The sequence below is a fragment of the Solea solea genome, chromosome 5 (genome assembly GCF_958295425.1).
Source record: "Solea solea chromosome 5, fSolSol10.1, whole genome shotgun sequence".
NCBI lineage: Eukaryota > Metazoa > Chordata > Actinopteri > Pleuronectiformes > Soleidae > Solea > Solea solea.
The window spans coordinates 26936785-26955750 of record NC_081138.1 but is presented as its reverse complement, the minus strand read 5'-3'; the positions used below and the strand labels follow the sequence as shown (position 1 = coordinate 26955750).

General features: G+C 37.3%; 1 protein-coding gene across 1 annotated transcript in view; it reads right to left on the bottom strand.

Moving 5' to 3' along the window:
• map2k5 (mitogen-activated protein kinase kinase 5) overlaps positions 1 to 17363 on the bottom strand; it is a 65223-nt gene extending 47860 nt beyond the window's left edge. Inside the window, exons 1-8 of the mRNA XM_058629684.1 lie at positions 16919 to 17363; positions 16093 to 16141; positions 15594 to 15661; positions 9588 to 9657; positions 8742 to 8782; positions 7338 to 7405; positions 7183 to 7231; positions 4405 to 4469 (exon numbers count right to left, since the gene is read on the bottom strand). Coding sequence (XP_058485667.1) covers positions 4405 to 4469; positions 7183 to 7231; positions 7338 to 7405; positions 8742 to 8782; positions 9588 to 9657; positions 15594 to 15661; positions 16093 to 16141; positions 16919 to 17050 — 542 coding nt within the window. The 5' untranslated portion in view covers positions 17051 to 17363. The remainder of the gene's footprint in view (positions 1 to 4404; positions 4470 to 7182; positions 7232 to 7337; positions 7406 to 8741; positions 8783 to 9587; positions 9658 to 15593; positions 15662 to 16092; positions 16142 to 16918) is intronic.
• Positions 17364 to 18966: the final 1603 nt, after the last annotated feature.

Genomic DNA, 18966 nt, shown 5'->3' with positions numbered 1-18966 from the left:
TAAGCAGTACAGATAACGGATGGGTGGATGTCTCTGTGTAAACACTGACTACCATTCTCTGTGATCTTTACAACCTGAACATTTACCGAAAAAAAGAAGTGCATCAGCCTCTAAGGATAAGCCTGGTAATGACCTAAACATCATAACCCCCGGGAAGGCAGGATATACTGCTGCAATGTAGCATAATACTGCATTCAAGGAGTCATCATTGAAGTCTTTGTATGATTTATATTGACTGTTTTGATACGAGTTATGAGTTGCATTTATCCATTTGTGCACATATTCACATAATGCTAATGCACATAAACCACTTCTCTACCCGTACATCCCAATCACACACTGACAGCACAGCCAGCAGGTGCAATTTGAGGTTCAGTGTCTTGCCCAAGGACAGGAGCGGCCCGGGGATCGAACTGCCAACCGATTAGTGGACGACCCTTTCTGCCTCCTGATCCACACATTTGCATTTAGAGTACAATTCCTCTCAAAATCAAAGCTGATTTATGTGTCTCAAACAACAACAGCAACTTTACCAAGAAGGCTGAACGAACAGAAATCAAATCAAACTGTATTTAATATGCTCCGTGATGCCAGGTGCACTCAGCAATCCCATTAAGCTGTTTCTAGATACAATCTGAAAACATCTGTATTCAAGATACTAAATACCAATTAACCAAATAGGTTTGGCCCTTCAACATACAGACCAATCAATGATGTACAAAAACAGAATCAATGGAGAAAATGGGCTGAGACTACAGGAACGACAACGGGTGTCTAAGTAGATGTCACCAGTCACAGTCAGGCCAGTGTGCTTGTTTTAATTGCCCTGCTGGAACCATGAGTCACAAAAATAGCCTTTGTGTCCTTGTTATTGTATTTATAAGCCACAGTCAGTTAGATTGGTGGACAAGATGGACCTCTGAGAGAGTGTGTAATAAAAAACAAAGGCCGACAGTGATGGATGGCTAGGTCAGCGTGTGGCTACGGAGAGCTGAGGTGTTGGTAACATCCAATTGAGTCTAAATGGCTCTGGGTCATAAATGGGCTAAGAGGTTAAAAGGTGGGGAGCTTTTGGTAGTGCTTTTCAAACGTGATAAGCCTAATATAAGCTGGACCAAAGGGTAGAGGCCGAGGAGGAAAGAGAATTGATTTCTAACCACACAAGAAACCTGTGTCCATGTCATTGGTGCAAAGAATAGACCTACAGTCATTTATCTAAAGAGAAAAAGGCACATTTTCAGACCAACGTAAAGCAGAATATATATAATATAATATCTAAAATACTTATTTTCTTTGGCATATGTATATGCATTATTCAAAGTATTATGATTTGATAATGCATCAATGATACCGAAAACTTGCATCCCACTCATTTTCCAGCCATTTACACTCATAGTTCTTTAAGTTGCCTGAGTGACAAAATGGAGAACAAATAACCTCAATGGAAGGTGCTCAGTTTTTTGTGCAAGATGGTGACTACAGTAACCTTGACGATGTCTTCGCTCTGCTTGGCACATTCATTGTGTACTACAAGCATTAACTGATGCAAAAATGATGTGACACATGCCAAACAAAGCAGGTCAACAGCTTCCAACCTGAATGACTATCTCACGGTTAGTGTTGACTGCCCTAATGGACCTTCTGTGATGCTGCCTTGATCCAAGATCTCTGCATTTACGTTGGTGTGTGTAGAATGTAAAAGAACCAATAACTAACAAAGACCCGATGTTAGGGCACAATGTAGTGATGAGCACTGATACAAAATAAAAAATAAAACAAAACAAAACATGAAGCCAAACTGCTCTCTGTTACACCACAGTAAGGCAGCAATGTGTTTTCTTTCTCCACAGAGAACAAGTTACTTTAAAATTGTAAAAGTAAGAGGTACTTACATCAGGGGTGAATATTCTATTATTGATTTGGTTATAAAAAGTTGTTCAGTTAAGGTAACGAAACTGAACAGTATTTATGAATGATTACTTCAACGATATGTGGTGCATATTTTACCAAAAGGTGGCATCTGCATGTGTTTGAAGAACTGATTGAAATGTATTCAATAATACATTTACCAGGGTCATTGAATGCACCCCATTATCTTACTCTTCCTCAAGGCTCACAGCTCTACACACTGAGAACCCCACATTTACCCTCTTACTCTGGACTTAATAGTTTTTCTGGAGTGGAGAACTTCTCTCTGACAAAGTTAAGTCTGAAGAAGAAACTGTCATATGGGTTTGTCTGGGGCACTGACGTTTATGTATGACCCTCATTAAGACCACAGTGAAGTCACTTGAAGATAGCACATGCAGCTGTGGGACGGGGTGTGTGTAAATGAGTGTGAACATGGGTGTATGTGTAACTAGCAAACAGCATTTATCTGAAATGCCAATCCCTAAATTATACTTGTAACACATTCTTTTGTGACCTTTGCTTTTGTGTCTATACAAAAATTAAACACAAAAGCCAGACTGGATAAATCTTTTGATTCATTATACCGGCACTGCCACAGTCTTTGTCCTAAAATATTTTAATTTACTTCTGGCATAATATATATTTAAAGAAAGTGTGAATAGGGGACATAAATTATCAAAAGTTGACTCCTGAAAAATCCATCTAAAGTGAATACACCACAACACAGAGGTCAGTGAGTCACCATTCTTTAACAAGCTGACTAACAACCTGTCAATAACATATCAAAGGCGATGTCAAGGGAAGAGCATCATTCAAAATGTGGAGTTTCTCCTGACTGTAACAAAATAATTAAAATGAAAGAAACAGGGAGGCAATTAACAGTTACTGATGAAAATTCCTTAGAGCTAATGTCAAGGGCACCCACACAATCAACACAAATTTTGAATACAAATTAACAATTTAAAAGTTCCTCTAGCTTTAATGACTAGTTTTGTTAAAAACAGACAGAAAGGCCTGAACACTAGATTCTATTACACCTTTTCTGATTAATGTAGTAGTTTGCAAGCAAAGGCTCCACTGCAGGTTGTGGTACTTTTTCCTGCAGTACTTCTTGTACTTTTACTGCAACCAATAATGTATTGGTTTATTATTCATATGTAGTAAATGTATATGTTTTTTTTATTTATTTTATTTGGGAGCTCTTTCACATTTCAAAAATGACATTTATAAGACACACACCACCTTTATACACACACATCAAAATAAATAATATATTGATTCAATGTTATTTTTATTTGAAATCAATCTTGAGCTTTTTGTCTAATAGTCCATCAATGGCTCTGTTTCAATACATGTGACCTTGTGTGGAGAACCTTCTAGGTTAATATCTTGTTCTATGTGTTAAAACGCCATCACTCTCACAAAACATGCTTATAATAAAAGTGTGGTGACGGATTACCTGAACATGCAGCTTTGAATTTATACTTTATCCTTTCATAATTTTAATTTAAGTCTGAATAATATGTTTCGAATGAAACTATCTGTAACATCAACGTACCATAAACAACCAGGTTTATTTTCTTCCCGTCTCCTTTCAACCATGAAAATTTCAGCACCAAAGCATATGGATTTTCTGTTGGGCTAAATTGACTGAGAAAATGTTGGGCTTGCAATATTGGCCTTCCCCAGTGCAGTGTAACCATTTCTAGTGCCAAACTGATCAGCAGCGTTATCCTTCAAAAACTATGAGGGATTGGCTCTTAATAAAAATATCTCAAAGTCATATAACAGAAAAAAAAGAAAATAGGTAGTTGGAACGGAAGGGATGGAAATAAAAAAGAGACAGTCTTGTGTATTTGCTGAGCAGAAAATTTACCGAGTTTGCTGGGGACAGTGTGAGTCAAACCACTGTCAACTCGAGGTTAGCCTGAGCAGTGATCAATACTTCAATCTCAATAAAAGGGCTCAATAGCTCAGGATTGATGGGACGAAGGGAAGTGAAGGTGCAGAAAAGAGAGATAAAAGGAGCAACACAAATGCCAACCTTGTCATAATGTTAGCAGGGCAGTAATGCATTTGTCTGGCCTGGGAGGATGGAGCTCCTCCACTGTGGCAGGTAATGTGCTATACCATACACCGATTAAGTCAATTGCTGTCATACTTTACAGTCCCAGATCAATATCAAATATGTTTGCAACCTTCAAAGCAGAATAAATAAATGACGGAACAGACACAAACTAGCCTTATAGATATCATGCCAAAAACACAGAGAGATAAATGGCCAGATGGCGGAGGAGAGGGAGAGAGGGAGTAAGGTGAGGAAGGGAGAACTCTTCTTAAAAAACCCTCCTGCAAAGTGATGTGTCTTATTTTGTCATAAAACCAAAGCAGAAAATTCAACTAAAATATGAGAAGTTACACTCATCGGTTTAAAACAGTACACTGAGACAGCTGCTCTTACTATCTGCTTAGTATGCCGAGGCAAACACTTACTTGTAAACTGTGCCTCCATTTCCATGGCCGAGCTGCTCTTGGTAGTGGATATCTAGGGCATTTATCTGCGGAGCGACAAACACACACATATACAATAATGTTTTTAAGATGTTATAACACGAAAAGACATTTAACCAGTGGATATGTAACTACAGAGAGTGAGCGAGGGAGAGAGAGAGAGTGAAAGAGAGACTGTGGTGGTGGGGGGGTCTACATTGTCACAGGAGGCGATAAACAAGACAAGCATTCAGGTCACATCAAGTTCAGCAACACATGGAGAGAAAAGAGAGGGAAAGAGGGAGGAGAACAGGAGATCAATACAACATTTGCTGTCCACTTTATAAAAGGGACATCGTGCTTGGGGGAGTGGGGGGAAATGATGGATGTAGAGTTTAATGACAATTTGTTTGCTGTTGCCATTCCACTCTACTTTGATAAAAAAAAATTAAAAAAAAAAAATGTCAGGAAGACGGGAAAAAATTCACCAGAGCTAACGTGGCTAATATGAGCAAAAGTTTCCTCCTCTCGCACACTTTGATATAACCAGAAGTGGTGGAGAGGAGTAACAAGGAGAGATGAGAAGCAATTCTGTATTTAGGATATAGTGCCATGGTTCTCAAACTGTGGAACGTGTGCCACCAGTGGTACGCAAGCTTCCTCTGGTGAATCAGAAATACTGTTGTACTGTTTATACCAGGGGATGTGATCAGAGTGGAGCTGAGGACGTGCACAGAATATTAAACTAATAAAAAAATAATAAATCAAATAATAATAATTATCTCTCCTGTCCATCTTAATCCCACTTCAATTTACCAGTGTGTGAAGTATATGTGAGGATGAAGAGAGAGCAAATGATCTTATTTGGGAATAAATCTGCCTCCAGTGAAAAGTCTGTAGCTGACTTTGCTCAGCGTATTTACACCACTGTATTTAAAGGTTGGTGATAATGGTGTTACTCAATATTTTCTCAGGTGGTACTTGGCATAAATGGTGTGAGATCCACTGACATAGTGCACAGTTTACACTCAGGATTAAAACAAAATCTAAAGTCTAATGATATTGAATAATTAAATACAAAAATCATGAAGTACATACTTTAAATGAACTATATACAGATTTCTTTTTACAGATTACTACACTGGACACTTCATGAAAATATTTACACATTTTTTGTTGCATTTCAGTCTTGAGTTACAAGACAGCAGCTGAAAAACATAATCACATAACAATTTTGTTTCACATTTAAAAGAATTCCTTCCTTTAAAAAAGTGCAAATTAATTTATAAAAATGTATTAATTTATAAAAACAAAATAAAAAAGAAATGTTTATTTAATCTGAAATTGCTACAAATCACACTGTCCAGGGAGTAATTTGCAATTTAAACTGCACTACATTCAACATGTGCTGGAAATAACTGTGTGAGCACAGATTTACCATTTTCAGCTATGAAATATCAGTGCGGGGCTGCGACAGTCAGACATCATAACCTGCAAATGAGCTCAACACAAATGCAGGTTTCACTCCCAACCCACAGCTACTGATGTGATAACAAGGCGAAAGGATGGAGGTAAAGAGAATGAGAGGAGATAGATGAAGGAATGGAGGAGAAGGACGAGAACAGCTCTATTAGTTCACTGTGTTACGGCGGAAACCTGAGAGGCCACCGGTTTAATTGACTCCCTGACATGGTAGCCAGTGTGTGTATGTGTGCGTGTGTGTGGGGAGAGAGTTGTTTTATGAGAGAGAGAAAGAGAGAGATGACTGTTCCACACGTTATCCTAGCAACCCACTGACCCCCACTGAAGAGAATATAACCTGATACATGCCCACAGTTGGCATTAGAAGAGGTCAGAGATGGAGCCAAGCACCACTGAGAGTGTCAAGTCTGGTTTATACTTGCACAAGATTGCATGTGCCAGAAATCACCCCAGCCTGTGTGTGTGTGTTGTATGCGACGGGTCCAAAAGTTGGTCGCACACCTCCAAATGTTTGTAACTAAGGGTTATTTTGTACACAATGGATAAGGACTCCAACTAACAATGAATTAATATGATCAATGAACAATTCTCTTGTGGATTAATCACAGATTTGTTTGGTCTCAAACCTCCAATTAATGTGTCTCAATTTGTCCACAAACTAAAAAACCTTTACAATTTGTTTGTTATATTGAGCAAAAAATTTGAAATTTCACATTTAAAAAGGCAGAAAAATCTGAGAACTTTAATTTGTATAAAGAAAAAAAATATATCAATTCGTAAACAATTCATCAAATAGGAGTGGCAAGCTGATATGCCATTTTTAAGCAGCTGTACAAAACCACAGAGGCAGTGGTGTAATAAGCAAAGTCACAAAGGTAACCTGACATTTCCCACATCTATTTTAGTAATTCAATGTTTGTATTCAATGTATTAGATGAAGGTGCGTGAAAACAAAACCTAAAATTTATTTTGTTTTTATTTTTAATGGTTAATTCATTTTTATAAAGCATCATTAAATACAATTACTTTTTATCTACAGCTGCACTGTGACAGCACATTAATACTGTCCACAAATCTAGCATCAGTGGTATCTGACAGGAGAAATATGCAATATGTTATCTATTATAATGACTGTCACCTCACAGTTTGAAGCTTAAATGCCTATGTGCCTGTGTGTGCAGCCTGTGTGTACGGTGAGTAACATCTGCAGTATAAAGAAGGCTTAATGAGTTGAGTGCAAAACTGGTGCAAAAGCAGACGTTGAGAAACGGCAATTGTCAAATCAAAATATGGTCTCACCTGCCCATTGGACAAGATCTTCTTCAGCTCAGCGGATGATTTTTTTAAACTGCAGGACAGAACGTAACTTCACCGACACGTATATCACATTTAAACAAACAGGTAAAGTTTATTCCAGGTAGTTTAACATACTCCTCACAGCCAAGCAAGCTCACCTGTTGTTGGTCATGGAGTCCGGGACAGTATGAGTGCAGTCATTGGCTGGGTTAGGTCTTGTATTAACCTGAAGATGTGCAAATACACAAAACACACACACCCTAATTGGTCAAGGCCAAAAGACAGATAGACAGACAGACATATGGTCAGACCCCCTGATGAACAAGAACAAAACAAAGACTCTCAGTTCAGCTGGGAGCTTAATTGGCTTTCTTATTGAGAGAAAGAATGAAGAAAGAAAGCGGTGTCCAAGTAGAGGTGGGGAAAGGATGATGGAAAAATATATTTACATGGACAGAACAGAACTGTGTCTCAACATTACTGTGACGGGCAAAACCATTTCTAAAAGGCAGGAGAAAAATAAAGAAAAGGCATTAAAACTTTCACATCTCAATGGGGATAATTTTCTTATCTTATTCATCAGCATCTATGTTTACTCTAAAGACTGTGCTCAACCCAGATAATGAACAAAAGAAGTGACGAGCCTGTAAAGGCAAAACTAAAAATAACTAATTTAATTGAGGTCAAAAGGCCGACACGTTGGGTCTACTAAAGCACAGGGATTCTCTCTTTAATTAGTGCCCAGGAAGACCTAATTTAAACAGTGCGCACGACTCTCCTTAGCCAATTACTTTTATATTAAAACAGGGGGAAAGAGGGGAAAGATTACCAAAAGACTAAAGGTTTTAAGGAAATATCACCACCTCAAAAAAGACCCATAACCTTAAAGAAAGAAAAAAAACCACTGACACAGATGAGTAGTTGTTACAAAAGCTCCTCAGAGGATACATTAAATAAAACACATTCAGTATTGGGGTTTGGGTGAGGTAATTTTATTATTGAAATGGAGATGGATATTACATGAATTATCTGAAGACGCGGAGGCGGTGTCAAGTCATTTAACCCATGGTAATTAGCAATGAGTTTCAATAGCAACATATGCCTAACATTAAACAGGGAGGTCTGTGCAAGGCCATTTGTAAATGGCAGAGGAGGCTTGTAATGACAATTTCATGGTTGAACAATGACATCTTCTTACTGCCAGACTAAGGTTTTTGCTCCAACCTGAGCTGATGTTCTTTCCTATCATATGGAATGAGAGGATCATAATACTCTGGAGGGGAATTGGGATTTTTTTCAGCACAACACCTTGCTCTTAAATGACTGCCCCGGCATAAAAATACATGGAGGAGAGGGATGATCGCAGCAGCAGCCACAGCCAGCCGTCGCCATACATAAACATAGACGAGGGAAGCAAGAGTGAAAGAAAAGGAGAGCCTTGACTTCAATTGACATTTCAATAAGTGGAACACAGCATTACCAATCCATTTGCCTCAACTTCCCTCCCTCCCCTTCCCTTGTTCTCTGTGTAAGGCAGCTGAAACAATTATTGAGATACGTACCTTCAGGCCATGTATGTTCCGGATCCCTGGAGTCTTGCCGGCTGAAACAGTAATTGACTAGATTGTAGAACACATCACTGGACCATTTACAAATGTGCTGAAAAGGAATCAGTTCTTTATAAAGAAGAAGGGAAAGAAAAAAAGATGAAATGAAATGAGGGTGACTCTGAAATTAGGTATTGAAGAGAGTGATTGAGATGTTGGGCTCTTGAGACAGTAGGTGGTAGGTAAGAGAGGGAGGAAAACCAGAATCAGAGTTCGGAGGGGGAAAAAAAGAAGAGAGAAAGACTGAGAGAAGGGAAAAAGAACGGTGGATGGAAAGAGAAAGACCGAGCCAGACATTGACTAAAACAGACAACAAAATGTTTCATCACTTTGCTCTTGGGGCCTGTTAGTGATTATGTATGACTGGTGAGAAAACTATATGAATATATGAAAGACTGAAAAAATTCCCTCAGTGAAAACCGTCTGAGAACGAGGCCGCGCAATGTCAGTGACGTGTGCAAAGCCTGGTCTGAACACAGGCTTGCAGTTACAATGTCCTTGGAGCAAAAGAATTGTGGACTTTGAAATGACTGTCAAAACAATACCAGAACGAGCCAGTGAATTTTAATGTTGTCCAGAGGCTGCATTGTTATTTGTAGCCACCAAACGCTCCCATTTTCTAATTGTTTGAGTAAAAGTGATTTACCCAAATTTCAGTGTAACAGTTTTCGCCTGGGAAAAATCTGAATAATTATTTATATTTAAATTCTGCTTGTAATTATTGTATACAAATTAATTGCAAACATGTATTAGGCCTTTCGGCATTTCCAGCCTGTGATAAAGTGTCATGTCAATTTTTACCTCTTGGAAAAATCTGGAGAGGGTCTGGCAGCAGTCCATTCATGCGTTGTTCATTCATTGTGTTGTAGTACTAAAGGAGAAAAGACAATATAAAGAGTTGAGCGCATGTTGGTTTGAAGGGATTATTCCGTGTTTCACAAATAAAGCATCACTTAAAGCTGCAGTGCATAACTTTATTCTGCCTCTGTTTGATCTTTGTGAACTGAAACGCACAGTGTTATTTGTATGCTGTGTCCTTCATCTGAACACAGGCTCTGTCAAGCTGTACTATTACACCTGACTGAGGGAGTGTCTGTGTGTATACAACAGTAGTGCAGTGGCAGATGGGACAAAGAAGTGTCAGCCTCTGAATTACCAGATTTTTTGAGCAGTAAAAGTTAGTTTTTTATTTAAACAAAGAAAGAACAATGAAATTTGCCTTTTTTGGGGGGGTATTTTTTGGGTATGCAATGTCATCATCTTCAATGGCATATACATAATCAATTTCTTCCATGTTTTTCAAGTTCAAACCTTAGATTAAAAGTGTTTCTGTACAGTGTATTCTAGTTACAATCCCCAGCCACTTGCTAAAATAATTTTTATTTCTTTATGTGTGACAGTTTAAGGTTTTTTTCCTACATCCAATGTAACAAATGAGTAGCCAAACACTATTCCAGTTATTTTATAGATCTCAGTAGAACTTTCTTTTGAAACTTTTTGGTGGGCAATTCCCCATGTTTTCAATCATACTCCAACTTTTGCATTGCCAGCGCAATGTTGTGGTTGCCTCCGTCTGTAATCGTTCGGTCGATAAAATGTCAGAAAAGGTTGAAAAATGTTGATCAGTGTTTACCAAACCCGGAAATGATGATGTTCTCAAATGTCTAATTTTGTCCACAAACCAAAATGATTCAGTTTTAATGATTTCTTTGTTATATGGAGCAAAGAAACCAGAAAATTAATTAATTAATAATTAATTGAGAAATTGTCTTAGCCCTACTTAATATAAAACAAAATGTAACCAGGCAACACAATATCTAAACACTGCTATACTGAGAAACACAGAGAGAGTCATGTGGAGCTCATAGACAATCAGCATTGCATTCAATCATTTGACAATGGTTTTAATTTTACGGACATTCGATAATATTTAAAAGTCAAGCAACTACAGATTTAAAATCTAAATAAGTGTAAACAAAATTAAAAGCACAACCCAAAATAACAGCAGATTGAACAAAGCTGTGGTCATGTTGCGCCGCACTTGCACACAAAAGTGTCTAATTAAATGACGTCAGAATTCCATATCCACAGTGTTCCCAAAAAATGTGGCATGCTGTGCTGAAATCTGTTGCCGATGAGGACCAATGCCCTGTGGGCTTGTTCTGAAGGAGTGTAGCATTAACCCTTTTCTCCTGCAGGTCAACAGCTCACCAAACACTCACATCCTACAGGACACACACACACACACACACACACACACACACACACACACACACACACACTCACACTCACACTCTCTCTCACACACACAGGAGCCTCTCAGACACTTGCCAAGGCAATGCAATAATTGATGTTTCAGTTAACCAAACCATCTGTTAAAGTGTGAGTGTGTGCATGTGTGTGTGTAACGTTTGTGTACCCTCCCCCTTTTTTTTGAAGCTTAAACTGACAAAAAGTAAAATCTAGATGTTTCCCAAGACACACTTAAGGAGATGTATATTATGTAGTCCACATGTACATGTGTTCAAAGTGTTTCATTTACAATCCACTATGAACTACCAAGTCATCACGCAATTATGTAAATTTGCTCTATCATGGTGGGAGAAGGAGGGGAGGGAGGGAGGAAGGGAGGACGATGGGCCCAGCTTGGATGGGAATGGATCAGAATGGCTACCCAAGTGGCACAGCTGTTATTAAAAGGCCTATTTATCACTGTCAGATCCCTCCTCGCTCCTAGCCCTCTGCTTTCGCCCTCCAGCATTCTCACTAGGCCACATCTGAACAATGGGCCCAATACCAAAAAAAAAAGAAAAAGTGTTGTGTGTGTTTGGCGAGGGGGGGGGGGGGGGGGTTTCACGTACCTTTAATTTTCCGCTCAGCTAGCTTATTGATTAAGGCTGCAATTACAACCTAATCTGTAGTAGGTGTGTTATTAAAAGACATTCTCCATTGTTGGCCAATAACTAAACAGTGTCCGATCCCAAATACCATCGCTCAGCCTAAAGGGACAAGTGGGAGAGTGAGAGCAGAGTGCGAGCCTCATCATCATTAGCAGACTAAGGGGAAATGGAAGAATGGCAGAATTAGAGGCACTACCTCCAGGAGGAGGAAGTGAGTGAGGAACAGATGAGGTCACATGTTTTTTTAGCACCTGACACTGGCCAGTCTTTAACTTTGAACAGTGGCGTCTGTCTTTCAAGGTGTCAAACAATGATTAGAGATGCCTCGAAGACCAGTGGGTCTCGCAGGAACATGTAGCAATCAATGTTCTCAGTGAGGGGGGGCGCACTTTTCACGACAAATGTCCTCTGCAGACTGATGTTAATTAAGTGCTGAATTTAAGCATTAATTTTGCTCTAGCAATGAGTAGTGTGAAATTTCCAGTCGGCAATGTTAAAGCAAGGATCTTGAATATAAAAAAAAAAACCCCTGTGTGGTGACTCATTAAGTATTTAAAAGTCTGGTAATGACTAATATTTTAAGTAATTATCACAAATGCAGAAACACACTCAGACACAAACCAACAATGGCAGACTCTAATGAATTAGCCCACCTTTTTACCCAACATGGTGGCTTCCCTTAATTCCTATTCATTTCACAAAATAGCTGCTGTTCACCTGGAATTAATAACAACAAGAGAAATTCAGCAAAAGTCTCCATGGAGGCCAAATGGCAAATGCAGCAAACAATTCCAAAAGAAGGGGAAAAAAAAAAATCCAGCGAGTACAAATGCAAATGACTGCTGAGAAGCATAACCCTTGCATAATGCATTTAAAATACTCGGTTAGTGTAAATTATACTTTAGCAAGCCCAGTATTTTCCAGGTGATCAGCAGCTTTTTGTACATGTGGCCGTCCCATGAGAAGTAGAAAAACCATTACAGGGCTCCAAGATTTGTTTACCAAAAATTCCTTGTAGAGATGGTCTTTGGAATCTGTGGACGAAGCAGTGAAGTGTTGTGTACAGACTCAATATTTGTGCTGGCTGGATTTGGTCAGGGTCAGCCATTTTAGATTATAAAGAAAATGACAGCATATGTTTTTTTGTAGTGTGTTCTGATTAATACTAGGGAAGGCACAATACCACATCAAATTCGAGTATCTGACGATATCGATATCAGTCCGGCAGTCATCTCAGACCTTTCAAACCATGAATCCACCTGTGTAACAAATATTCTTCTCCTATAAAGCAGAGATAAAGAGCCAATAACATGACTCAGCTAAAATGCTATTGCTGATTTGTATTTACATTTATACAGTCTGTGTATAATGAATGATGCCATATATAGGATATTTGGATTGTATCAGAATTTTTATCATGTCCGGTATCCAAATCCAGTGATTTTGACCAGTATTGGACCAATACTTATACGTAGTATCGTATTGGCTCCTCCCTAATTAATACATGTATATACTATATTCTAGGTATCAATTACTAAGAGCAATGTGGGCTTGACAACATGTTGAGATGCTAGCAGCTAATTAGATGCATTCAAGAAGCATAGAATGACAATTTCATCACTTCTGTGGAGTCCACAGCCTCTTGAGGTTGACTTTACTTTGATAATCCATAAATTGTGGGGGGGTTTTCAACTTAAATGTGAATATTGTATGTATTGTATAATTGTTTGGGTTCATATAACAAAGAAATCATTAAAATTGAATAACTTGGTTTGTGGACAAAACAAGACATCCGAGAACACTGTTTGAGAAACACCAATCAACATTTTACGGACCAAACAGGTACGCAATGAATCACTAGTTAACCATTAGTTGCAGCCATAATAACAAGACACTGCCATAATGGTCACTTTATTTACACTAGCTTCAATTATGCAAATTATAGTACTATAGTACAATCATAACCATCTGTAGCAGCAATGTAACACAAGTTTGCTAAATGAATTATGATGACATTTAATCAAGCAATACACAAAATAGTGGTGGTCCAACCATAACACCCAGGACAAGACATTACTAATTCACAATAGTGTGATTTTTCGAGGACACACAAAATACAAAAAAAATCATAACAGACCTCGAAACCTTTGAGTGAAATTTGTGAATAATAAAACAGGCTAAGGTCAGTGCTTTCTCCATCCTCGTTTCACAACCCTCAGCAGCAAAACAGCTGTCTCTTTTGGCTTAATCACCCTGCTACCCTGTGCTACTTAATGATTAAAAAGCAACCATAAGTGAATGCATGATAAAAATGGACAAAAAAAAAACAATGACTGTAAATTGTGCCCATGGCTCTAGAGGCATCATTGTGAGCTGATGGGGGGTAAAAGACATCCACAGATGAAAGTAGATTTTGAACAATTCTGCAGCCCAGGGGGGGCCGCTCTTTAATGAGGCAAAACTTTAAGTACTGAATAATAAATAATAAAAATTGACAGCTCATTTAGCTTTCAGTGTACCTCGTAGAGAAAACCATTACATGCCATTACTCTTACTGTCCATGGCATGAACAGTAAGTATATGAAAGTGTACTGCACGAGGTTGGGGAGCAGGGTTGATCACGGAAGCATGTGTGTTTGTGTGAGTTTTACTGAAAAATGCCCAAATAAGCTGATATTTGCCACAGGTAAAATACAACTAGGGTTATTTTATCCCGTTCCTCAGGTCGCCTGAAAACTCAGAGGAATGAAAAGCTGACCATAAACTTCAACAGTTACCTTTCAATATAGCAATGAAACCAAAATTGCTGCATTGGGTCAGGAAAATGTCAGAGAAAATAGGGTGCTCATGCTCTCAAGGATGAGAGCAAATGTCTATTCAAAAGTCAAAGTAATGTCTATCCATTCAATCTTAAGAAAAAAATTAATAAGGAATACTATAAGTGGCAGTCCAAAGGAAAGGCATCTGTAGAAAAATCTATAAATCTTTATTAATTCATTTATATCTTTATGGTTAAAAACCAATTCATCTGAATAAGTGTGACCTGATGACATTTTCAACTCTCAAGACATCATTGAAAAGGGATTGTAGATTTTTCCACTTTTGAGTGCAACCTCCTTTTACAAACTGCCTCACTTCAAAACTATATTTTATTGACTTTCTTTTGAAAGGTTGAAAATGTAGTCACTATTGTGAATTGTGAATAGTATCTGTCAATTATGTTTGGTCTAATTTGTTGGTTAAAAAACGACCAGGACGCTGGCTGTTTTTGTTATTATAGAAAAAACATGCATATTTAATTGGTTGAATAGACAACAAAGATTTTCTTTGGGTGACCACAGCCCAAAATGCAACTCAGTGTGATTTAATAGTCTCAGAATTATTTATAGGTTGCCAAGGTTCAGATTAATGTCAGTGAAGATGTGGGAAAAAAAAAACGTCGCCATGAGATTTATATTTTTTTACATTGTTGCTCCAACCCATTACAGCAAGTGCTTTTCCTTTGTTGAAAGTTTGAGTTTTACGTGTCAAGGTTTTAAGAAGTCCAGTGAAGCAGGAGGTGAGAGAACGTTTCATTGTGTTGCACAAAGGAAAACTTTAAGCGTTCTCTACTAAAGATGTTTTTTCCAAAGAGTCGAGCTGCACCAAGCTGTCGTGCTGGAACAGTATAGTGGAAAAGGGCCATATCTGTAAAATAATATTATACTATTCTCCTCAAATTTTGATTTGGATTGAAACAAAACACAACAAAAAAAATGGATAACAGAGTAGGGACAGAAAGGGCAACAGTGCACCGTTCGACCTCAATGTGAAAAATTCAAGAATAACCCCCATGAAAACTCACACAACACAAAAATACAACCAAACGATATAGGTTTATGGCTATGGACCTACAGTATATACTCACATATGACAACATGGCCTTGAGCTCTTCATCACTTCTTACAGTGATTCTGTCTCCTACCTCATCTTCATCTAAAAACAAAAACAGCATGTTAAATTTAGGTTAGAATGGTTTTCATTAGATTGCATTACTGTACAATATATATGGTATGACAAATAAGCACTGTAACATATTCACTGTTATTGTCATGCACTAATATGTTAGAAAGGTCATGAAGGTGGTGTTTTTTAAAAGCCTGTGTATTTTCAAAACATTTCTGTCTGTAAGATTCAAACTGAATAATTATGTTTTTAGGACAAAACAAGGCATTTTACATTTTATGGACCATACAAATAATCAATTAATAGAGAAAATGCAGAAGACAGATTCGCTGATTATTTTTTCGCTTAAAAATAACCTTTAGTTGCAGTCCTAGTTTGTTATGAAACATATGCAGAGCTGTAAAGTGTAACTTTTAAAAGTAACACAGGCTTTTATCGCCATGTGTTAAACAGACACTTACATTCAAAGGCAGTGACAGTGGCTTCAGGCATGACATCTCTGATGGCGACCTGAAATGTTTGACAGAGTGAGTTCTAAGTATAACAGGGACAAAGAATGTAAAGAGTTACAAGAGAACAAAATTAACCTTGGTTGTAGTGCAGCGTGAGGGATCAGACAAGTTCAGTCAAAATCCTTGACTCTCAAATCCAAATTGTCTCTTTACAACTGTTAATTAAGTTTAAAAGTCTACATTTTAAACACACACAAAAAAATTAACTATTCACTCCAATCTGAACATCAAGTTTCAACTACATGACTCTAAATCAGGGGTGTCAAACTCAAGTGACCTTGAGGCCAATAAGCGTGTAGTTGGGTCAAGTTGGGTATATTTGTGCCTATTCTCATACAATAATGTGTTCTTTTTCTAAAATTAGTTTTCAGTTTTGGGAAATTGAGGGACACTTTCTGTAAATGTGTTTTAACATATTTAAATTAATTTAAATGACCTGGGGACCACTGAGCGTCTAGTTTGGTCAGTAGGTTAAGTAAAAAAAAGTTAAACTTTCTGAGAAAAAGATATTGAAATAATAATATGTAAGCTTGCATTTATATAATTTCAAAATAAATGTGTTTCTTTTGATATGGAACGATAAATAGTTCACAATATAAACGCATTTATAATGCAAAATTAATATTTTAAGTCAAAAAATACATACAGAAATAACACATTATAACGTGATATTAAAAGGTGAGCCACATGTTTAAAAACATTTTTGGGCAAAGTGAAGACTTTTGACATGAAGTTGGATACAGGGGGACAGTTAATAGCAGCTGTACAGACTTACTAGCAAATCATTAAAGTTTAGAAGAGACGGACAGTCCACGGACGAGTCCATGTCCCCCGACGGCGTCTTTATACGGATCACTATTGCCTCGGTGTCCATTACGAAGATGTTATTCAAGTCCAATACGAGCATTAAGAGCCGATGTCGAGAGACATAAAGTCACCTGTCTGTGGTCTCTGCTAGCTAAACTAGCTAATTTCCTGCAGTTTCCTAACGACAGCTGTTAGCATCCTGCTCACTCCAGACACAGAGAGAAATGACGTGAAAGTTTGAAATTGTTAACGACTCAACATAACCTCCCGAAAGGTTTAGATTTAGCTGTAAAACGTTGTCCTCGTACTAACAAAGGCTACGTTTGAGTGTTATCTGGGATATTTAGCCATGTAGCTGGTTCTGAAGAAACCACAACTACAGCGTTTCCGCATCAACATCCGCTCAGAGCTTTTCAAAATAGAAGCCCGCGACACAGTTAATATGTGAACTGAAACGATCTCCACAGATTAATACTGTTGTTTTTTTAAATCTGTTAATTGAATTAGAAACAGATCTGACATATGTTGAACAATAATAATAATAATAATGATGATGATGATCTTTATTCATATTACAAATACAAATAAATATAAGTATCAGGACATAGGATAAATAAAAAAGTAATAAAATAAAAAAAAACACTGAAGACATGGTTCTCAAACTGTGGTAATGTGTACCACCAGTGGTCCGCAAGCTTCCTCTGGTGGTACTTCAAAAATCAGAAATACTGTTCTACTGTATATACCAGGGTGAGTGATCGTAGTGGAGCTGAGGAATTTTGACCATAGTGCTTGGAAAATAACAAAAAATATATATAATTTATTAAATAATAATAATAATTACACTCACCTTATATCCGGCTCCGTCTTAATCTAATTTCACTTTACCAGTGTGTGAAGTTTATGTGAGGAAGAGGATGATGATGAGAGAGCAAATTATCTTATTGGCAATAAATCTGCCTCCTGTGAAAAGTCCGTAGCTGACTTTGCTCGGCCTATTTACACCACTTTATTTTAACATTGGTGATAAAGGTACTTCGAGAGCTCAACATTTTCTCACATGATACATGATATAAAAAGTCTGAGACACCGCTGTACTAAAGCATGAGCAAGACCTGCCATATAAATATTAAAAGCAAGAGTCAGGTAAAGCCAGGAAATGCAGAACAATAAAATATGTTTACATTATGATTTAAAGGTTAAAGAGAAGGCTGAGGTTGAACTATGACCACAATGTTTCCTCAAGGTATTAATAACTTACACAAACCCATAAAACAATGAAGTGTTAATCTGTGTACAAAGCAGCACTTAACATTGATTGATTTTGACAGTATAGGTTTATGGACTGTGTGTAGTTGTTAGTTGTGGCTATGGATGATTTATATTGCTACTGATTTATTTATTTTCAACACTTACTCAAGATTAAATTAACATAGAAAAGCACATGCATTTTGCTGATGAATTTTAATTTATAAATGCATTTATTTATCTATTTACCTATCTAATTTGCTTTTTTTTTTCTTCTTAACACTGGAAATGTGTTACTACTTCCAAAACTCCTGAACAGTTGCTAGAACATATTTGCATATGATTTAGTATTTCATACATAAAGAAACCTAAATCTAGAATTTCAGTGGCAGTGTGTCCATCTGCTGCGTTTACAATATTTAAAAAAAAAGTCTTGGTTTCACAAAATTTTTCTTGATTTTGTTTCTCTATAGTTTTTTTTTCATCATTATTATTGTTATTTAATGATTACCTCTGTCAAGGTTATGTTTTCAGCTGCATTTGTTTCATCTGTCTATCTGTGAGCAGCACAACTCCAACAGTAAAGAATATATTTGGGTGAAAGTTATGCCACAGAAGAATCTAATTATTCTAAAAAATAATAAATAATCGTCTAAATATTATAAATTATAATCATTATATCCGGCCTCAGCAGATGATTGCACTCGATAAGTGCTTTCATTAGTAATATAATGTGAATATATTGTGAGAATTGGACTGTAAATAAAG